The following is a 24,502-nucleotide window of genomic DNA, read 5'->3' as shown; positions in this document are numbered from 1 at the left end:
TAAAATAGAAATTTTAAAAAGAATAAAAATAAAAAACCATATATAAAATATATATACATATAACTGAATCACTTTGCTGTACACTTGAAACTAACACATTGCTAATCAACTATAATACAATATAAAATTAAAATTAAAAATAAATCTCCCTGCCTTAACATCTCTTAAAGTATGCATATTTCTGGCAGTAAGTGATGATCCTTTCCATACCTACAATATCTGGCAGAGTTATCAGTAAAAGAAACACTACAGAGATCTTCCTGTTCAAATGAACATTCAAATAAAACAAAAAAATTTAAAACTTTAGCCTTAAGAGAATATGCAATCACATAATGCTGGATTTTCTAGCATTACTTAGAAATTATTATGGATTTGTTTTTAAGCCTGAGTATATATTTCCTAACTCAGTGTATTGAGTTTTTTTTTTTTTTTTTTTTTTCCATCAAAGCAGTTGCTTTTCATTTTAATCCATAATACAAAGTACACACTTCAAAGTTCAGCCCAACCACTATAAATTGATTGGGATTGTTAAGGAGAGATCTTTGGATTGTGTTTCATGCATTTGGTTTAAACCCAGATTTAATTTGATCAAGTGTTAACCATGAAGACTGTGAAAGTCTTCTGCATCCTTTTCATGTTGCATCTATGTCTCCTTGACTCTGGAAGGACAGGCAAAGTTCTTGTATGGCCTGTGGATTTTAGTCACTGGATTAATTTACAAGTTATTCTAGAAGAGCTTCACCTTCGTGGGCATGAGATAACTGTCCTGGTACCTTCACAAAGTCTTCTGATTGATCATACCAAGATTCCCTATCATGTGGAGATCCTCCAGCTTTCAGTAACTGAAGAAACTTTCATGGAAGAGCTCAATACCATTCTCTATGAAGCTACGTTTGAACTGTCAAAACTTTCATGGTGGGAAATGCAAATAAAACTGGCAAATATAGGCAGAAGATTTTTATTAACAAACAAAAGAGTGTGTGACAGTGCTATCACAAACAAGGAGTTACTCAGCAGGCTACAGGCAGCTAAGTTCGACGTCTGTATTGCTGACCCTTTAAGTTTTTGTGGGGAATTGGTGGCTGAACTCCTGAATATTCCATTTGTATACACTTTTCGATTTTTCTATGGGAATGTCATTGAAAGACTGTGTGCTGGGCTTCCTATGCCTTCTTCATATGTTCCTGGTGTCACATCAAGACTGACAGACAAGATGACTTTTATACAGAGGCTGGAGAACTGGTTACTGTATACAGTGAGTGACATGATATATTCATATTATATATTTCCAGAATGGGATGAGTATTACAGCAAGGTTTTAGGTAAGAGAAATATGTATATAATAAGTATTCTTATAGCCTATAAAAATGTAAATATTTATCTGACTGTATGAAAACTTACAAAATATATTTTAGAAGAAGATCCAAGCACCTGTGGCTACACTGTTTTGAATTTAAGAAATAATAACACTCTTTTTTTGGTTTTGTGTTATATGATTGAATACAGATAACATTCCCTCCTCCGGGGGATCTTCCCAGCCCAGATATTGAACCCAGGTTTCCTGCATTGCAGACTGATTCTTTAGCATCTGAGCCATCAGGGGAACCCCAAATATATATCCGAGAAGGAATATTCTCTATATTTATGTATGATTTCTTGGAGTGTCTGGAAAATCCAAATCTGACAGTGTGCTTAATTTCCATAAACCTGGACTACTTCTCTGAATTTTGTTTCTCGTCTTTCGCAGCCTGTTTTCCTTCTGATTAACTTGCTCTTCCTAAGACTTTATATTTATGTCCTGTGAAGGAATGGTTAATTGGTGGCCAGGTTTGCAATGAAACTAGAAAATAAATAATTTTCTAGCATGAAACTAGAAAATAAATAATTTTCTAGCATGAAACTAGAAAATAAATAATGTGGTTTGGTTTCATCTGCTCTTGTCTTCTAAAGTGTAAAAAAAATTTTTTTTTTTTCTAAAGGACCATGTTTCCAGATTTTGTAAATCACCTCGGTGTTTTGTTTCTGTTATTCTATTTAAAATTGCATTAGAGGTGAACTAGTGACTTTTGACCCTGAGCACAAAGTTTTTCTCTACTCTGATTTGATCATACCAATGTTCCCGATAATGTGGAGATCCTCCAGCTTTCAGTAACTAAAAAAACTTTGGTGGAAGAGCTCACGAAAGTCCATTTACCCCTTCTTTCATTCCTTTTGAATAATTTATTTTTTATTATTTTATGTGATTATGTTAAATAAATTTTGCATAAGGTAAATTACTTTTGAGAAAGCAGTACTTTTTTACATCATTTAGTTGGTTTTTTTTAGGTGTTACTAACATGTAACATTGTATTAGTTTCAGTTGGTGACAAAAAATTAATCGAGTCAACTTAAGAAGGAAATGGAAAATTTTATTTGAGCCAATCTGAGGATTGTAACCCTGGAGAAAGTCTGTTAGGAAGATCTGAGGAATGTTCTGCACATTAGAAGTCAAAGCACTGTTATATAAATTTTTGAGGGAAAGGATTATACATGAAAGAGTCATCCATTAAAGCAATATATTGCCAGTTTATGCAGTCTTAAAAAGTGAGTAGTGGGTCATTGTGACGCCTAAAGGGATTAGGAAAGGAATGTTACCTCCCAAGGAGTTAGTTACCTTGCTGGGGCCAGGAGGAAATTGCTTTTTTGTAGAGTAAACTTTCCTGTGTCTTCTATGGGGATCTAGTTAATACATAATGCAGAAGCACATTGCACACTAAAACGAGGAGTGCTGGGCACTGACTCAAGTGGCAGAGAAATTTTTATGCAAAATATTTCTTTCCCTGCCTTAAAATAATTTTGTTTCATCATATGTATACAACATAATGATAAGATATTTCTACATATTGTGAAATAATCACAATAACTGTAGATAATATCCATCACTACACATAGTTCTAAATGGGTTTTTATCTGAGAACTCAAAAGATCTACTTTCTTAGCACAATACAGTATTAGTAACTATAGCCACCATGCTGTAAATTACTAGATGACTTACTTTAGAACTGGAACTTTGTTCCATCTGACCACCTTCAACTACCTGTTGCGACCATGCTACAACCCTAGCATCTGGCAACCACCAATTTTTTCAATGTCTATAGTTTGTTTTAGTTTTGTTTTCTCTTAGATTCCACATATAAGTGATATATTTCCCTGTCTTACTTCACTTAACATAATATCCTCAAGGTCCATCCATGTTGAGGCAAATGGCAAGTTTTCCTTGTTTCTCATGACTTAATAATGTTCCATTCTATCTGTAATGATATTTTCTTTATCTATTCATGTATTTATAAACACTTAGATTATTTCCATGATTTTGGCTATTGTAAATACTGCAGCAATGAGCTTAAGAGTGCAATGATCTGTTTTGTTTTTTTTTTTCCTATTTTCATACCTATAAGTGGAATTTCTGGATCATATGGTAAAATCAAATAAAATCAAGTTAATTTAAAATTTTTAGGAACCTCCATAACATTTTCCTTATTGGCTCTACCAATTTACATTTGCATTAACAGTATAAATTTGTTCATCTCTTTTCACTACCTCCTCACCAGCATTTGTCTCCTGTCATTTTGATGATAGCCCTCTTAACAGGAATGAGATGTTAATTCTTTGTGGTTTTGCTTTGAATTTTCTTGGTCACTAGTAATGTTGAGCACCATTTCAGATTCTTGTTGACTAACTGAATGTTTATTCAGTTCCTCAGCTAACTTTTTAAAAGTTAATTATTTGTTTTTGTGCTATTGAATTGTGTGAGTTCCTTCTATATTTTAGGTGGCAGCACCTACACAGGCATATGGTTTGCAAATATTTTCTCTATTTTCATAGGCTCCTTTCTTATTTTGTTGATCATTTCTTCTTCTGTGCAGTGTGCAGAACCTTCTAATTGGAAGCAGTTCCACTTGTTCATTTTTAATTTTTAATTTAATTTTGTTACTTATACTTTAGGTGTTACATTTTAAATTCACTGCCATGATGAGTGTCAAGAATTATTTCCCATTTGTTTTCCTTGAGGAATTTTATGGTTTTAGGTCTTATATTTAAGTCTTTCAACTGGATTGAACTGGTTTACTTCTGGTCCCAGCAGTCTGAAACTCAGTTTAGAGACATCTTTTCTAGTGATAGGGTATTACTGTATCCCTGATTCTTTCATAGTTCTTAGCAACTTAGAATAATCTGAGAAGAAGAATTAAATACTTGGTAAATAGAAGAAATGCATTTCTTTTACTTATATATGTTAAAATGCTACAAGATATAGATGCAATTGGCTATTCAGAATTTAAAATCATCATTATACAATGCATTCCAAGTATGTTTTTCAATTTTAAAACTATAACTCATAATATCTAATTTTTTTCATTAAAATATGTCATAGATATGTTCAAATAATTGATGAATAAACCAGAAAGACAGCATTAATTTCAAAAAATTGAGAAACTATTTATAAACCTCTTGGGGGATAAAGTAATTTTAGGATAAGAGCACTAGGTTAGACACAAAAATGGTCCAAAAAAGTGCTCTAGGGCAATAAAATCATAATTTGGGAAATGATATTTTCTACCAGACAGAAATATGCCCGTTAACAATTAATTTCAATGTATTTTAACTCAAAAGTTAGAGAAAATTAAAAAACAAACAACAACCTAAAGTGTGCACACATTTTCATAAAGATATGTGTTGAGTATGAAACTGGATATTGTAATCACCAGAGTTAAGCCCTTCATTTACTGAGATTTGCCTTGATCTCTTATGCAGATAGATCTTCCTAGGAGTTCAAAATCCCTTATATTTTTCTGGTAAAAACCTTAGCACACTTAGGACATCAAGGAGAATATTCGACAAGCCATGTAGTAAGAAACAAGATAGCTATGGTTTCCTCCTATTGGTGACACAGAGCACATATTTCAAAATGACACCGAAATTCTGGATAAGGTTTGGTATACAGCAGTATATATATAGAATTCAGAGATGAAACTCTGGTTGAAACTAAGGAAGATGATTCAATTCAGGGTCACTAATTTGAGTTCTTATTCTGTAAATATTCACTTGGCTTCCAATTCAGTTCAAAGGAACCCTTTTTGTACTGTTTGTTAACTAAATATGTCAAAATGGCAAATATTTCACCACCAGATTATTGTGCAATACAATATCTTTACCAAAGAGGATGAAATCTTGTAAAATAAGAACTTTCCTTTACTATTGCAAAGGAAACAATCACTTTAAGAATTGTACTAAAAGTATTCAGGATGTAATTTGTTGTGACAGCACACTTGAAAACAGTAGGGAAAAAAGGATAAAACACAAGTTGATTTTAAACATAGTCAGAGACTTTTTGGGCAATGAGGATGAGATAAATTGGAATTTCAGAAGGTGTGACTCTACTACAGAAGGCTGAGGATCATTGCCTAAGTTTCTTAAACTTACTAGAAGCACAGGCTTAGCTCAAGATGAAAGACTCCACTGACAGAGAGAAAGCAACAGGCTTTTGGTTTTGCTCCATACTTATATCTGTGCTTACTTCTTCATATTCTGACTATTGTGTCCTCTTCAGGGTAAAAGGCCAATTGATACATAAGCTGGGTTGCAAAGGCTCAGTATTGGTCTTCAAGAATTTACTTAGAAAATTAGGTGGAGAAATATCTTCCATTTACCATATCAGATTGTTTTCCCTCTATTATCCTTCATTTTTATTCAGGAAAACCTACCACACTATGTGAGATTATGGGGAAAGCTGACATGTGGTTGTTTCGAAGTTACTGGGATTTTGAATTTCCTCAGCCTTATTTACCTAATACTGAATTTGTTGGAGGACTGCACTGCAAGCCTGCAAAGCCCCTACCTAAGGTAATTAAACATGCTTATTATTTTCCTATAGGAGTGTTTATCTCTTAAATAATTTCTAGTTAATTATTATTAAGATTTGATCTGCAAACTGAGAATACAGGATAGAATTTAATGGTCATTATTTTCTTAGGCTATACACTACAGTCAAAAGGTGAATACCATTATTTTGGATTATGTATTATTATCTGATTGAAGTAGTGCTCAATATTTTCTTTTCTTGTTCAAAATCCATTCACTATTCATGAAAATCTATTTTATATACATTTTAAAATATTTTCTAGTATCTCAAGAATACCATGCTATAATTGAAAATAAAGATAACATTATATTTTAAGTCAAGTCATCTGTAAATATAGTGTAATGGGTAATTTTATGTATTAATTTCCCTGGCTAGGTAACTCAGCTGTTTAGACAAACATTTTTCTGGAAGTTACTGAAAGGCTATTTTCAGATGACATTAACTTTTAAATATGTGAACCTTGAGTAAACAAATTACTCTTCATTATGTGGATAAGCCTCATCCTATTAGTTGAAGATGTGAATATAACAAAAGACTGAATTCTGCCAGTAGGTAGCCTTCAGACTTGAATTACAGCAGTGGCTCTTCTCTGAGTCTCCAGCCTAATGGGCTGTTCTGCACATTAAACTTGCCAGCCTCCATAACCATGTGAGAAATCCCTGAAAATAAATCTCTTACCTGGCTTTCCATTTTAAGTCTCACGTATTTTTTCTTGTCTTATTTAATTAACTTAGTTTTGCTAGTATTTAAATATAGGATGAAAAGATTTCTTTTTATTTCAGTATGATTGAATATGCTGTTTTTATTTTTACCTCAAAATTATATATTTCTACTATATTCCTATAATCCTCAGAGTATGTTTTATAGGTATTTTTGCATTACTTGTCTGGTCAGGAGTTACTTGGCTACCTCATTCCTGATTGTGTTTGTGGAAGCTTATATAAAAAACAAATATAACCAAAATAAAAGAAAATTGAAAGTTAGAAAACAGGGAAAATTTAATATACCAAAATCGTGTCATTGTGCTGACCATGATTCAGCAGAAAAATGAAAGATAATCTTATTATCTTCTAAGACTAAATATAAAGTGCAGCACCAGAACTATTTAGCTTAAAGGTAGAAATTTGCTCTGCCACCTACTGTTGTGTAGGCTTGGACAATTACTTAACCTTACTGAGATATGCAAATGTATACATATCTCATAAAATTACCATATATGTAAGCTAAATGATACATGTCAAGAGTTCAGCAAATGGCAGAAGATAACAGGCAGTCAATAACTTGCAAACACAAACATGCAGGCACAGAAACATACATACCTGAAATATGCTTTACTAAATGAGCCTTTAGTAAAAATAATTTTTAATTTGTTTAATAAGAAATTATTTCAGGTCATCTCTTTACAGTCAAATCATTAACATGTGAAAGTACAGAATTGTTCTAATTATTCAGACACATTGAGAAAAAAGTGTGACATCTATTATAACTGTAAGCTTTATATTACAAACACTGTTTTCTTCATAGGAATTAGAAGAGTTTGTTCAAAGCTCTGGAAAAGATGGAGTCGTGGTGTTTACTCTGGGGTCAATGATCAAAAACCTCTCAGAAGAAAAGTCTAATATGATTGCATCAGCCCTTGCCCAGATTCCACAGAAGGTCAGATAATATTTTTTTCAGGGACAGTTGTTTTAAAACTTCTATAAAAGTATACTTTTAAGGCATAGAAAAGGCTATTGATATTGGTAATGTCAATTTAAGTGAACTCTAAAGAAAAAGTATAAATGTTAAAAGGGGATATTTGATTGCTACCTTGCTTTAAAACTGGCATTATTCACAGGAAAATCTATTACAGTATTTTCCTTAAATAACGAGCTAAAACTTAATCATTTGCTATTGTTAAATGATCAGTCAGCTTTGTGTATATGTTTTAAGGCATCCATGTAATCTAACTTTTTTTTGGATGTTCTTATATTTTCTTTAAATCTGAAGCATATAAACAAGTTGCAAATAACATGACAGAGAATAAAGGAAAAGATAATGAAAATAATAGGCTCGATTCACAGAATGTCTTGGGACTATACTTCCTTATGATTTATTTTTTTGAACATGAGTCCTTGTTGAACCTGAAACCAAGAGCTTAGATTCTAAAAATAATCCTAAATATAAATATTCTTCTAATAATCCTAGAAAATTAATCCTAAAAATGATCCTAAATAGCAACCCTAAATAATGATTCTTTTTAAAATTTATTCATTTTTTAATTGAAGGATAATTGCTTTACAGAATTTTGCTGTTTTCTGTCAAACCTCAACATGAATCAGCCATAGGTATACATATGTTTCTTTCCTCTTGAACCTCCCTCCCATCTCCCTCCCCATCCTACTTCTCTGGTTGATACAGAGCCCCATCTTGAGTTCACTGAGACATACAGCAAATTCCCACTGGCTATCTATTTTACAGCCTTCCCTGATAGCTTACCTGGTAAAGAATCTGCCTGCAAGACAGGAGACCCCGGCTGGATTCCTGGGTCGGGAATATCCTCTGGAGAAGGGATAGGCTACCCACTCCAGTATTCTTGGGCTTTCCTTGTGGCTCAGCTCATGAAGAATCCCCCTACAATGCAGCAGAACTGGGTATGATCTCTGGGTTGGGAAGATTCCCTGGAGAAGGGAACAGCCACCCACTCCAATATTCTGGCCTGGAGAATTCCACGGACTATACCCATGGAGTCGCAAAGAGTCAGAAACAACTGAGCAACTTTCACTTCACTTCTTCACTTCATCTATTTTACATATGGTAATGTAAGTTTCCATGTTACTCTCTCCATATATCTCATCCTCTCGTCTCCTCTCCCCATGTCCATAAGTCTGTTTTCTATGTCTGTTTCTCCATTGCTGCCCTGCAAATAAATTCTTTGATACCATCTTTCTAGATTCCATATATATACATTAGTATACAATATTTATCTTTCTCTCTCTGACTTACTTCACTCTGTATAATAGGCTCTAGTTTCATCCACCTCATTAGAACTGACTCAAATGAGTTCCTTTTTTATGGCTGAGTAATATCATATTATGTATATGTAGCACAATTTATTTATCCATTCATCTGTCAATGGTCATCTAGGTTGCTTCCATGTTCTAGCTATTGTAAATAGTACTGCAATGAATATTTGGATAAATGTGTCTTTTTCAGTTTTGGTTTCTTCAGGGCTCATAGCTCAGTTGATAAATCATCTGCCTGCAATGCAGGAGACTCGAGGTTCGTTTCCTGGGTCAGGAAGATCCCCTAGAGAAGGAAACAGCAACCCACTCCAGTATTCTTGTCTGGAGAATCCCATCGACAGAGGAGCCTGGCAGGCACAGTCCATGGGATTGCAAGAGTTGGACACAATTTAGCAACTTAAAACACAACACATGGTGATTTTATTTCTAGTTTTTAAAAGAATCTCCATACTGTCTTCCATAGTGGCTTTATCAGTTTACATTCCCACCAACAGTACAAAAGGTTTCCTTTTCCTCCACACTCTCTCCAGCATTTATTGTTTGTATACATTTTGACAATGGCCATTCTGACAGATGTGAGGTGATATCTCATTGTAGTTTTGATTTGCATTTCTCTAATAATGAGTGATGTTGAGCATCTTTTCATGTGTTTGTTAGCCATCTATATGTCTTCTTTGGAGAAATGTCAGTTTAGGTCTTTTTCACAATTTTTTAGAGTTGTGTGTTTTTTGGTTTTGAGTTGTATGAGCTGCTTGTATATTTTGGAAGCTAATCCTCTGTCAGTTGTATCATTTGCTATTATTTTCTCCCATTCTGAGGGCTGTCTTTTCACCTTGTTTATAGCTTCTTTGCTGTGCTAAAGCTTTTAAGCTTAACCAGGTCTCACTTGTCTACTTTTATTTTTATTTCCATTACTCTAGGGGGTGAACCATAGAAGATCTTGCCTTGATTTATGTCAGTGAGTGCTCTGTGTATGTTTTCTTCTTAGAGTTTTATAGTTTTTGGTCTTATATTTAGCTCTTTAATACATTTTGAGTTTATCTTTATTTATGGTGTTAGGAATTGTTCTAAATTCATTCTTTTACATGTAGCTGTCCAATTTTCCCAACAACACTTATTGAAAAGACTGTCTTTGCCTCATTGTATATTCTTGCCTCCTTTGTAAAAAGTAAGGTACCCATAAGTGCATCGGTTTATTTCTGGGCTTTCTATCTTGTTCCATTGGCCCATATTTCCATTTTTGTGCCAGTACCATACTGTCTTAATGACTGTAACTTAGTAGTATAATCTGAAATCAGGAAGCTTGATTCCTTGAGCTCCATTCTTCTTTCTCAAGACTGCTTTGGGTATTTGGGGTCTTTTGTGTTTCCATATGAATTGTGATTTTTTTTATTCTAGTTCTGTGAAAAATGCCACTGGTAATATGATAAGGATTGCATTGAATCTGTAGATTGCATTTGGTTGTATATTCATTTTCACAATATTGATTCTTCCTATCCAGGAGTATGGACAATCTCTCCATCTGTTTATATCATCTTTGATTTCTTTCATCAGCGTCTTAAAATTTTCTGTGTGTAGCTCTTTTGTCTCCTTCAGTTTAGTTCAGTTGCTCAGTTGTGTCCGACTCTTTGTGACCCCATGAACTGCAGCACACCAGGCCTCCCTGTCCATCACCAACTCCTGGAGTTCACCCAAACTCATGTCCATCGAGTCAGTGATGCCATCCAGCCATCTCATCCTCTGTCGTCCCCTTCTCCTCCTGCCCCCAATCCCTCCCAGCATCAGAATCTTTTCTACTGAGTCAACTCTTTGCATGAGGTGGCCAAAGTATTGGAGTTTCAGCTTCAGCATCAGTCCTTCCAATGAACACCCAGGACTGATCTCCTTTAGAATGGATTGGTTGGATCTCCTTGCAGTCCAAGGTTAGGTAGGTCTATTCCTAGATATTTAATTCTTTTTGTTGCAATGGTGAATGGGGTTGATTCCTTAATTTCTTTTTCTGATTTTTCATTGCTAGTATATAGGGATGTGAGTGTTTTCTGTGTATTGATTTTGTATCCTGAGACTTTGCTAAATTCACTGATAAGTTTTAGTAATTTTCTGATAGTATCTTTAGTAGAGTTTTCTATGTGTACTATCATGTCATCTGCAAACAGTGAGAGCTTTATTTCTTCTTTTCCAATCTGGATTCCTTTTGCTTCTTTTTCTTCTCTGACTGTTGTAGCTAGAACTTCTAAAACTATGTTGAATAATAGTGATGAGAGTGGACACCCTTGTCTTGTTCCTGATCTTAGGGGGAATTCTTTCAGTTTTTCACCATTTTGAATAATGTTTGGTATGGGCTTATCATATATGCCCACTAATCAATAATAATTCTTAAATAGTTAAAACTTTAATAATATAGTAAAAGATTTATAAGTATACTTTATAATATTCCAGCTATATACTTTTTAATTTTTTCCTAGTTTTAGTTAAAACAGGCCTTTACAACAATTATGACAATTCTTATATTTATATCCAAATTACTTTAAAAAAATTGCTTTGTAGGAGTAATACCCATTTAAACATTTAACCTACAAGGCATCATCATAAAAGTATTGAATTTCCAATTGCATTAAAATACAGTGTTTAAGAGTGGTATCAACGAAGTGTTGGAGGAACCAAAAACTGTCTCTCCAAAACTATGTTGATTAAAAATGGCGAGAGGGAACGTCCTTGTCTTGTTCCTGGTCTTAGAAGAAGTGCTTTCAGTTTTAATCATTGAGAGTAATGTTTGTTATAGGTTTGTCATGAAAGTGAAAGTCATTCAGTCATGTCTAAATCTTTGCAACCCATGGGTATAGTCCATGGAATTCTCTAGGCCAGAACACTGGAGTGGGTAGCCTTTCCCTTCTCCAGGGGATCTTCCCAACCCAGTGATCTAATCCAGGTCTCCTGCATTGCAGGCATATTCTTTATAAGCTGAGCCACAAGGGAAGCCCAAGAATACTGGAGTGGGTAGTCTATCCCTTCTCCAGCAGATCTTCCCAACCCAGGAACGGAACTGGGGTGTCTCCCATCACAGGTGGATTCTTTGCCAACTGAGCTATCAGGGAAGCCCTGGGTTTGTCAAATACGGTCTTTATTAAGCTGAGGTAGCATTCCTCTATGCCCACATTCTAGTTTTTATCATAAATGAGTGTTGAATTTTGTCAAAAGATTTTTCTGCATCAGTTAAGATGATCATATGGTTTTACTCTTCAGTTTGTTAATGTGGTGGTGGTGGTGGTTTAGTCATTAAGTTGTGTCCAACTCCCGTGACCCCATGACTGTAGCTTGCCAGGCTTTTCTGTCCATGGGATTCTCCAGGCAAGAATACTGGAGTGGGTTGCCATTTCTTTCTCCAAGGGATCTTCCTGACCCAAGAATTGAACCTGGGTTTCCTGCATTGCAGGCAGATTCTTTACTGACTGAAAGATTCTTTACCAACTGTTAATGTGGTGTATCACATCAATTGATTTGTGTATACTGAACAATCCTTGCATCTCTGGAATAAATCCCACTTGATTACGGTGTATGATCTTTTTTATGCATTGTTGGATTCAGTTTGCTAGTATTTTGTTAAAGATTTTTGCATCTATGTTCATCAGTGATATTGGCCTGTAATATTCTTTTTTTGTGATATCTCTATTTTTGGTATCAGGGTGATAATGGCCTCATATAATGAGCTTCACAACATTGCTTCCTCTGCAATTTTTTGAAAGAGTTTCAGGAAAATAGGTGTTGGTTCTTCTCTAAATTTTGACAGAATTTGCCTGTAAAGCTATTGGGTTCTGTTCATTTGTTTGTTGGAACATTTTAAATCACAGTTTCAATCTTGGTACTTGTGATTGGTTTGTTTATATTTTCTGTTTCTTCCCAGTTCAGTTTTGGGAGACTGTACTTTTCTAAGAATTTGTCCATATCTTTCAAGTTGTCTTTTAAAGGCATACAGTTACTTCTAGTAGTCCCTTATGATCCTTTGTATTTCTGTATTGTGCATTGTAACTTCTTTTTTATTTCTCATTTTATTGATTTGAGCCCTTTCCCTTTGTTGCTTTATGAATTTGGCTAAAATTTTATTAATTTTGCTTATTTCTCAAAGAACCAGATTTTAGTTTCATTGATCTTTGCTACTGTTTTCTTTGTCTCTATTTCATTTATTCCTGCTTTGATCATTATGACTTCTTTCATTCTACTAACTTTGGTTTTGTGTATTCCTTCTCTAGCTGCTTCAGGTGGAAGGGTAGGTTATTTATTTTAGTTTTTTCTTATTACTTAAATTAAGATTGTATTATTAAAAACTTCCCTTCTTAGAACTTCTTTTGCTGTGTCCCCTATGTTTTGGATATTGCATTTTTGTTTGTCATTTGTCTTTAGATTTATTTTTTTAATTTCCTGTTTTATTTCTTCAGTGATATGGTGGTTGTTTAGTAACATTGTTTAGCCTCCATGTGTTTGTGTTATTTTAATTTTTCCCCCTGTTTTCCCCTTGGTTTCTAATCTCATAGTGTTGTGATCAGAAAAAGATGTTTGATACAATTTCAATTTTCTTAAATTTACCAAAATTTGCTTTGTGACCCAACATGTGATTTATCCTGGAGAATGCTCTGTGTGCACTTGAGAAGAAACAGTATTCTGCTGCTTTCAGATGGAATGTCTTATAAATATCAGTTAAATCTATTTGATCTAATATGTCATTTAAGACTTGTGTTTTCTTATTCATTTTCTGTCTGGAAGATCTGCCCATTGGTGTAAGTGTCCCCACTATTATTATGTTACTATTGATTTCCCTTTTTATGGCTGTTAGCATTTACTTTATATAGTGAGGCTCTCCTAGGTTGGGTGAATATACTTTAAAAACTGTTATATCTTCTTCTTAGATTGATCCCTTGATCATTATGTAGTGTCCTTCCTTTTCTCTTGTAGCAATCTTTATCTTAAGTCTATTTTGTGTGATATGAGTACTACTACCTCAATTTTCTTTTACTTTCCATTTTCTTGGAATATCTTTTTCCATCTCTTCACTTTCAATCTGTATATGTCCCTAGGTCTAAACTAGGTTTCTTGTAGACAGCATATATATGAGTCTGGTTTTCTTTATCAATTATCAATCTATGTCTTTTGGTTAGAGCATTTAATCCATTTGCATTTAAGAGAATTATCAATATGTATGCTCCTGTTGCCATTTTCTTAATTGTTTGGGGTTTGTTTCCACAGATTTTTTTCTTCCCTTTCTTTCTTCCCATCTTCTCTTGTGGCTGGATGACCATATTTTGCTTTGTGTTTTGATTGCTGTTTCTCTTTTATGTGTGAATCTACTGCAGATTTTGCTTTGCATTTCCCAGAAGATTTTGATATAGCAGTCTATATATATATGTACACAAGGGTCTTCCCTGATAGCTCAGTTGGTAAAAGTCTGCCTCCAATGCAGGAGACCCCACTTCTATTCCTGGGTCTGGAAGATCCACTGGAGAAGGAATAGGCTACCGGCTCCAGCATTCTTGGCTTCCCTTGTGCCTCAGATGATAAAGAATCCACGTGAGAGACTGGGTTCAATCCAATGGGTTGGAAAGATCCCCTGGAGAAGGGAAAGGTTGCCCACTCCAGTATTCTGGCCTAGAGAATTCCATGGACTTAGAATATACTTGGAATATACCCTTAGGGTCGCAAAGAGTCAGACACGACTGAACGACTTTCACTTTCACATATAAACAAGGTTGTATTAAGTTGTTGATCTTTTACTTTCAAATATCATTTCAAAAATGCATTTCCAGTCTCCTACATCTGTAATCTCCACTTGTCACAGTTGCTGGTTTCAATATCATATTTGTGTGTGGATGTTATCCTGTCTTTACTGTGTGTTTTCCTTACTAGGTACCTTTACCATTTGAGGTTTTCTTATTTCTAGTTGTCACCTCAACTTTTTCTACTATCCAGAGAAGTTCATTTAGGAAGTACTAACCATGGCAGTTAGAGTGAAAAAATAAAAAGGAATTCAAGTTAGAAAAGAAGAAATAAAGCTCTCACTATTTGCAGAAGACATGATACTATACACTGAAATCCTAAATATGCTACCAGAAAACTGCTAGAGCTCAAGAATGAAGTTGGTAAAGTTGCAGGATACAAAATTCATACACAGAAATCTCTTGCATTCCTATGTACTTAACAACAAAGACCAGAAAGAAAAATTAAGAAAACAATCTCATTTACTATCACATCAAAAAGAAAATATACCTATGAGTAAACCTAACAAAGGAGGCAAAGGACCTATACTCAGAAAACTATGAGACACTGATGAAAGAAATCAAAGATAACACAAACAGATGGAGAGATTTACTATATTCCTGGTTTGGAAGAATCAATATTGTGAAAAATGGCTATAATACCCAAAGCAATCTACAGATTTAACACAATCCCTATCAAATTACCAATGGCATTTTTCACAGAATTAGAATAGAAAAAAATATGTACAATTTGTATGGAGACACAAAACCCCCCAAATAGCCAAAGTGATCTTCAGAAAGAAAAATGGAGTAGGAGGAATCAGGCTCCCCAATTTCAGACTGTACTACAAAGCTACAGTAATAAAGACAATATGGTACTGGCACAAAAAAAAAAAAAAAAAAAAAAGAAAAATAGATCAATGAAACAGGAAAGAAACTGCAGAAATAAACTTACACATCTATGGCCAAATAATCTATGACAAAGGAGGCAAGAATATACAGTGGGAAAAAAAGAGTCTCCTCAATAAGTGGTGCTGGGAAAACTGGATAGCTACATTTAAAGGAATAAAATCAGAATACTCCCTAAGACTATACATAAATTTGAACTCAAAATGGATTAAAGACCTAAATGTAACACCAAATACTATTAAACTCTCAGAGGAAAAAATAGAGTACTCTCTGACATAAAACTCAATCAGATATTTTTGATCCACCACTTAGAGTAATGGAAATACAAACAAAAACAAACAAATGGGACCTAATTAAGCTTAAAAGCTTTTGCAGGCAAAGGAAACCATAAACAAAATGGAGACAACCATCAGAATTGGAAAAAAAAATTACAAATGAAGGAATTAATCTCTAAAATATACAACCGGGTCATGCAGCTCAATTAAAACTTTTTAAATGTGGAAGATCTAACTAGATATTTCTCTCAAGGAGACATAAGATGGCCAACAAACACATGAAAATTAGGACAGCATCACTAATTATTAGAGAAATAGAAATCAAAACTGTAATGGGGTATCATCACACACTGAAGAGAGTGACCATCATCAAAAAATCTTCATACAGTAAATGCTGGAGAGGGTGAAGAGAAAGGGGAACACTCTTACAATATTGGTGATAATGTCCCAGAGGGATGGTATGGGGAGGGAGGTGGGAGGGGGGCTCAGGATGGGGAACACGTGTATACCTGTGTATACCATGTTGATGTGTGGCAAAACCAATACAATATTGTAAAGTAATTAACCTCCAATTAAAATAAATAAATGTAAAAAAATATTGATGATAATGTAAATTGGTACAGCCACTATGGTGAGCAGTATGGAGATCCCTTAAAAAACTAAAAATAGGGCTACCTAATGATCCAACAATCCCATTCTTGGGCTTATATCTGGAGAAAACCATAATTCAGAAAGACACATGCACCACAGTGTTCAATAGCAGCACAGTTTACAATAGTCAGGACATGAAATCAACCTAAACGTCCATTGACAAAGAATGGGTGAAGAAGATGTGGTACATATATGCAATGGAATACTCAGTAACAGAAAGGAACAAAATAATGCCATTTGCACGAATGTGAGTATACCTAGAGATTGTCATACTGAATGAAATTAGTCAGACAGTTAAAGACTGAGAGCATTTGATATCACTTATATGTGGAATCTAAAGAAGGGGTACAAATGAAACTTATTTGCAAAACAGAAATAAAGTTATAGATACAGAAAGCAAACTTATGATTACCAGAGGGATAGGGGGGATAAATTGGGAGAATGGAATTGACATGTACACAATGCTTTATATAAAATATATAAAAAGAATTACTGTAGAGCACAGGGAATGCTACTCAATACTCTGTAATGAATTATATAGGGAAAAATCTAATAAAGGTGAATATATGCACATGTATAACTGAATCACCTTGCTGTACATGTGAAACTAACACAATATTTAAAATCAACTATACTCCAATACAAATTTTTTTTAAAAAGAAGCTGTCTGAAGTAACCATATTGGAACTCTGAGTACTTGCAACTTGAAGGGTAAAGCCAGACTGGTAAACTGTAGTTAATTTGGTCATTTCAGCCCTTTAGCACAGTACCAGCTTCAAAACCTCATTATCCAACCTGCTGGCAGTCAGCATGCCTGTGTACCTGGTATAATTTACTGGCATCATGATGGGCAATGAAGGCCTTATTCTTCACATATTGGGGTTCTTTAGCCTATTGATGATTAGTGCCCTTGATCACTGAGTTGTAGTCGCACATATTGGCCACAATTATTTCAAATCCCATTATCAGAAGCTTATATGTTTTAACCTTTATGATACAGTATAATTAGAATAAACATAAATCTAGAGATTAATGCAATGGGTTAGATGTTTGGAAAATTTGACACATTTAAGAAGATTCAGTTATTCAGGTCCACTTATTAGACACCATCCTTCAAATGGTGAATGATTTCTGAAAGTAGAGGCTTAAACTTGTTATAAGTTTGACCATAAGCATAACCATAAGCATAAATATGCTTAATGCATATGCTTAATAACCATAAGCATAAATGGTTATTTTAGATGTTGAGTTCATACATAGGAGGGGACTATTATAATCCATGAAAAATCAGAACAAGTCTATTTAAAAAAAAGAAAAAAAAAAAAAACAGAACAAATGACAGAATTCAGACTCAAAGGACTTACTTGCTTACTGAGTTAAGATTATGGGCTTAGAGTCATATAGAGCATGTTTCAATCCTGGCTTTGGTACAAGAAAATTAGATAAACTCTAACTTGAAGTTTTCCTCATATATAAAATGTGTAAATAATGCCTCCCTCATAGACTTGTTATGGAGAATAAAAAGAGACAACATATGAATGTACTTACCCCAGTGTCTAACAATCACCAGTCAATAGCTGAGATTATTGTTATTGTAAAAATATCTTCCTGTAAACTTCCCTGGCAGTTTATACCAGGGAGTATGAGTTACATCCCTGGTTGGGAACTAAGATCCTGCGTGCCTCAAGGTATAGCTAAAAAAAAAAATTAAAGTCCAACTCATTTGGAGAAAAAAAAAAAATCAGTACTATTTTTTAAAATTATGTCCCTTTTTTCCTTCGAGAATCAGACATTAAAGAATTAGGCTATTAAAAAAAAAACAAAACCTCACATACAGTGAAATTTAGAAAGCTTTATTCATATCCAGGGAAAGAATCAGGTTCATAAAAGTCCTGAAAAGACCTTAAAGTCCTAAGGCTTTAACCATAGCCTGATTCCTGGAAAAGATAAATTCTTCAACAATCAAAAAAAAAAAAGAAGAAAATTAGACACTAAGAAGAAGGGTGAATCTGATTTCTGGAATTAGTACATTATAAAAATCAAAAGTACAGTCTTCAACAAATACGGCAAGATAAAAAATTAGATAAAATATGTTTCAATCAAAGGAACAAAATTAATTGAGAGAAACTATTCCTGAGGAAGCCTGGATTTTGCAATTACTGGAAAAAAACCTTTAAAACCACTGTCTTAAAGATGCACAGAGAGCCAAAGAAAGAGAACAATAAAGAGAAGGAAATGAAGTAGAAATGAAGTAAAATACTGATAAAGGGGGAAATTGAAAGAACAAAAAAAATTCTGGAGCTAAAAATTACAATAATTAAAATGAAAAATTCACATCAGTGGTTCCAAATCAGACATGACCATGCAGAAGTATCAGCAAACTTGAAGAAAGGATAATTGAAATTATCAAATTGGAGGACTCAAAAGAAAAACAAATGAAGAAAAATGAACCCTAAAACAACAGTGGGACACCACCCTATGAATGAGCATAAAAATTGTGGAACTTCTAGGAAAAGAGAAATGGGTAGAAAGGATATTAAAGAAATAATGGCATGAAATATTTTAATGAAAGACATCGTGAATCTAAAAATTCAAGAAGTTAGAGAACTACAAGTAGAATAAAATCAAAGACATCTATACAAAAAAAAAAGTAAAATCAAGCTGTCAGAAGTCAAAGACAATGAGGAAATCCTGAAAGAAACTAGATGGAAGTGCTGTGCTTAGTCACTCAGTCGTGTCCAACTCTTTGTGACCTCATGAACTGTAGCCTGCTAGGCTCCTCTGTTCCTGTGGATTCTCCAGTCATGTCATGCCTTCCTCCAAGGGATCTTCCCAACCCAGGGATCGAATCCAAGTCTCCCACATTACAGGCAGATTCTTTACCATCTGAGCCAACAGGGAAGCCCAGACAGAAGTAATTCATCCTTAAGATGATCAGCAAATTTCTCATCAGAAACTCTGGAATCCAGAAGGCAGTAGATTGATAAATTCCAACTGCTGAAAGGAAAAAAAAAAAAAAAAGCGTTAACTGAGAATTTTATTTGGCAAAATTTCCTTCAAAGGTGAGGTAGAAATTAAGATATTACCAGAAAAACAAAAGTTGGGGTACCTCATTACCACTGCTGCACTTTGCCAATAAAAAAATGCAAACGGGACTCTTTTTGGCTGAAAGGAAAAGATGCTGGAAAGTAACACAAACCACATGAATAAATAAATAGCTTCAGTAAAGGTAAAAACAAAGGTAATTTTAAATGCTGGTATCATTCTAATTTTGGTTGTGAGTGAAAGTCACTCAGTTGTGTCCGACTCTCAGCGACCCCATAGACTATCCATGGAACTCTTCAGACCACAATACTTGAGTGGGTAGCACTTCTCCAGGGGATCTTCCCAACTCAGGAATCAAACCCAGGTCTCCCACACTGCAGGCGGATTCTTTACCAGCTGAGCCACAAGGGAAGCCCTCTCACCTGCCACATGGTGGTCAAAAAAAGTATTAAAAGAAAAAGGCAAACAGGACAAAGCAAACGTCATTGTTTTTCCTGCACTTTTGGTTGTAAGTCCAATTTTTTAAAATGTTCTCAATACTTTTTAAAAATACATTAAAATGATTATTAATTTATATAATTAGGAACACTGATTAAATATGTAATTTATGACATCAATTACAGAAAGGCTTGGATGGAGATGTTAAGGAGCAGAGTTTTTGTATGTTTTGAAGTTAAGAATAAATAGGTCAAAGAATAAATCCCAAGAACAATTAAAAATAGTTTTTAAATTAATGAAACAGAAGAGATTGAAACAAGAGATGCAGAGGAAGCAGGGATCAGAGGGAAATTTATAGGTAAACGTGCTTACGTTTAGGATGAAGAAGGACCTAAAATCAATAACCTAATATTATATCTTAAAGAACTACAAAAAGAAGTCAAACTATATTCAAAGTTGGTAGAAGGAAATAACGAAGATTAGTGCAGAGATAAAAAAAGTTAAAAGAAATAGTAAATCAATAAAACTGAAAGCTAGTTCATTGAAATGATCAGCAAAATTATCAAAACATTAGCTAAACTGGAAAAAGGGGAAAAAAAGAATAAATGAAAATAATTAAAGTCAGAAATGAACCTAGAGAGATTACTAATGGTTTTATAGATATGAAAAGGATTATAAGAAACTATGAGAGAAGTGCAGCCAGGATGGCAGAGTAGGAAGACCCTGAGCTCACTTCTTCCCTCTGGCATACCAAAGAGCAATAATTTATTGCTCTCATTAACTATTAATGAGGATAACCAGAAGACTAGCAGAGAAGACCTTGAATCCACATGCAAAGGAAGCAAACTGAATGGTCACCTTATGACATACACAAAAAATCAAGTCAAAAATCTATCAGAGACTTTAGAAGTAAAATGACAGCACTTTTACAAGAAAATCCTAAGGGAAAATTTCACCACAGTGGATTCTGCTTTCATAGGTAAGACACTAAATGCAAAAGCAGAAAGAAAAAATATATAAATTAGACTTCTTTGAATTAAGAACTTTGTGCATCAAAAGATACTATTAAGAAAGTGAGATAAAATATGCAGATTGTGAGAAAATCTTTTCAAATTATGTATCTGATAAAGAATGAAGGTGCACAATACATAAAACACTGCTACAACTCAATAACAATGACAACAACAACAAAAATCTAGCTGAAATATGAAAAAGTACTTGAGTAGACTTCTACAAAGAAGATACAAATAGTCAAAAGTATATGAAAAGAAGCTCATTTATCATTATGGAAATGCAAATCAAAGGCACATAGAAATAACACTTCACTCTTTAAGATAGCTATTATCAGAAAAGAAAAATAAAAGGAAAATAACAAGTGTTGATGAGAAGTGGTAACAAGTTGGTAAGTTGGTAACAAGTGTTGGTGAGAAGAAAGTAACAAGTGTTGGTTCTCTACCAACAAGTGTTCATAGAGAAATGGAACTTGGTGTACTGCTACTAGGAGTGAAAAATGATGCATCTGTCGTGGAAAATATTCCTATGATTTCTTGCAAATTTAAACATAGGATCATATGACTTAGAAATTTTAATTTTGGCCCATATATTGAAAGGAATTGAAACCAGGGATTAAAACAGATATTTGCACATCAATAATCATACCCATTTTAATGTAAAGTTCCAAAGAATAACAAGGAGAGATAAGAAAGTCTGCCTCAGTGATCAATACAAAGAAATAGAGGAAAACAATAGAATGGGAAAGTCTAGAGATCACTTCAAGAAAATTAGAGATACCAAGAAAACATTTCACGCTAAGATGGGTACAATAAAAGACAGAAATGGCATGGACCTAACAGAAGCAGAAGATATTAAGAAGAGGTGGCAAATACACAGAAAAACTGTACGAAAAAGATATTCATGACCCAGATAATCGTGAGGTGTGATCACCAACCTAGAGCCAGACATTCTGGAATGTGAAATCAAGTGGGCCTTAGGAAACATCACTACAAACAAAGCTACTGGCAGCTATGGAATTCTGGTTGAGCTATTTAAATCCTAAAAGATGATGCTGTGAAAGTGCTGCACTCAATATGCCAGAAAATTTGGAAAACACAGCAGAGGCAACAGGACTGGAAAAGGTCAGTTTTCATTCCAATCCCAAAGAAAGGCAATGCCAAAGAATGCTCAAACTACCGCACAATTGCACTCATCTCACACGCTAAGAGAGTAATGCTCAAAATTCTCCAAGCCAGACTTCAACAGTATGTGAACTGTGAACTTCCAGATGTTCAAGCTGGTTTTAGAAAAGGCAGAGGAACCAGAGATGAAATTGCCAACATCCTTTGGATCACTGAAAAAGCAAGAGAATTCCAGAAAAACATTTATTTCTGCTTTTTGACTATGCCAAAGCCTTTGATTGTGTTTAATTCAGTTCAGTCGCTCAGTAGTGTCCAACTCTTTGTGACCCCATGGACCACAGCACACCAGGCCTCCCTGTCCAGCACCAACTCTCAGAGTCCACCCAAACCCATGTCCATCGAGTTGGTGATGCCATCCAACATTCTCTTCCTCTGTCATTCCCTTCTCCTTCTGCCCTCAATCTTTCCCAGCATCAGGGTCTTTTCAAATGAGTCAGCTCTTCTCATCAGGTGGCCAAAGTACTGGCATTTCAGTTTCAACATCAGTCCTTCCAATAAATACCCAGGACTGATCTCCTTTAGGATGGATGGGTTGGATCTCCTTGCAGTTCAAGGGACTCTCAAGAGTCTTCTCCAACACCGCAGTTTATTGTGATCCACACAGTCAAAGGCTTTGGCATAGTCAATAAAGCAGAAATAGATGTTTTTTTCAGGAACTCTCTTGGTTGTGTGGATCACCACAAACTCTGGAAAACACTTAGATGGGAATACCAAACCACCTGACTGACCTCCTGAGAGTGTGTATGCAGGTCAGGAAGCAACGGTTAGAACTGGACATGAAACAACAGACTTCTTCCAAAAAAGAAAAGGAATACATCAAGGCTGTATATTGTCACCCTACTTATTTAACTTATATGCAGAGTACATCATGAGAAATAGTGGGCTGGAGGAAGCACAAGCTGGAATCAAGATTGCTGGGAGAAATATCAATAATCCCAGATATGCAGATAATACCATCCTTAAGGCAGAAAGTGAAGAACTAAAGAGCCTCTTGATGAAAGTGAAAAGCAGAATGAAAAAGTTGACATAAAACTCAACATTCAGAAAGCTAAGATCATGGCATCTGGTCCCATCACTTCATGGCAAATAGATGTTTCCACTTCATGGATACAGTGGAAACAGTGGCAGATATTATTTTCTTGGGCTCCAAAATCACTGCACATGTTGACTGCAGCCATATTAAAAGACACTTGCCCCTTGAAAGAAAAGCTATGACCAACCTAGACAGCATATTAAAAAGCAAGAGACATTACTTTGCCAACAAAGGTCTGTCTAATCAAAGCTATGATTTTTCCAGTAGTCATGTATGGATGTGGGATCTTGACTATAAAGAAAGCTGAGCACTGAAGAATTTATGCTTTGCTTTTGAACTGTGGTGTTGGAAAAGACTCTTGTGAGTCCCTTGGACTGCAAGGAAATCCAACCAGTCCTTTCTAAAGGAAATCAGTCCTGAATATTCATTGGAAGGACTGATGCTGAAGCTGAAACTCCAATCCTTTGGCCACCTGATGCAAAGAACTGACTCATTTGAAAAAACCCTGATGCTGGGAAAGATTGAGGATGGGAGGAGAAGGCAATTACAGAGGATAAGATGGTTGGATGGCATCACTGACTCAGTGGACATGAGTTTGAGTAAACTGTAGGAGTTGGCGATGGACAGGGAGGCCTGGCCTGCTGCAGTCCATGTGGTCACACAGAATCAGACAAGACGGAATGACTTAACTGAACTGAATTGAATCATAGTAAGAATATTCATGATAGCAAAATGAATGGATAAATAACTTTTTTTTTTTAATGGGAGTATAGTTGCTTTACAATGCTGTATTAGTTTCTACTGTACAGCAAAGTGAATTAGCTATAGGTATATATATATCCCATCTTTAGTGGATTTCATTCACATTTAGGTCACCACAGAGCATTGAGTAGAGTTCCCTATGCTTTATAATAGGTTCTCCTTAGTTATCTATTTTATACATAGTATCACTAGTGTATATATGTCAATCCCTATCTCTCAGTTTATCCCACTTGATTTCCCCCTTGGTATCCATACGTTTGTTTTCTACACCTGTGTCTCTATTTCTGCTTTGCAATATATATATATATATATATATATATAGGCTTCCCTGGAGGTCAGACAGTAAAGAATCCACATTCAACGCAGGAGACCTAGGTTTAATCCCTAAGTTGGGATGATACCTTGGAGGAGGGCATGGCAACCCACCCCAGTATTATTGCCTGGAGAATCCCCATGGACAGAGCAGCCTAGTGGGCTACAGTCAGTAGGGCCTCAAAGAGGTGGACATGACTTAGAGACTAAGAACTCATTTATATATATATATAT

The 24,502-nt window shown here is 34.8% G+C and overlaps 1 protein-coding gene across 1 annotated transcript in view; it reads left to right on the top strand.

Annotated features, from left to right (window-relative positions):
• Positions 1 to 516: 516 nt before the first annotated feature.
• LOC104997408 (UDP-glucuronosyltransferase 2C1-like) overlaps positions 517 to 24,502 on the top strand; it is a 38,365-nt gene continuing 14,379 nt past the window's right edge. Inside the window, exons 1-3 of the mRNA XM_010852124.1 lie at positions 517 to 1,322; positions 5,732 to 5,880; positions 7,424 to 7,555. Of these exons, the coding sequence (XP_010850426.1) occupies positions 602 to 1,322; positions 5,732 to 5,880; positions 7,424 to 7,555 (1,002 nt within the window). The 5' untranslated portion in view covers positions 517 to 601. The remainder of the gene's footprint in view (positions 1,323 to 5,731; positions 5,881 to 7,423; positions 7,556 to 24,502) is intronic.

The sequence above is a fragment of the Bison bison genome, unplaced genomic scaffold (assembly GCF_000754665.1).
Source record: "Bison bison bison isolate TAMUID 2011002044 unplaced genomic scaffold, Bison_UMD1.0 scf7180017864308, whole genome shotgun sequence".
Taxonomy (NCBI): domain Eukaryota; kingdom Metazoa; phylum Chordata; class Mammalia; order Artiodactyla; family Bovidae; genus Bison; species Bison bison.
This window is presented reverse-complemented; position numbering and strand designations above follow the sequence as displayed.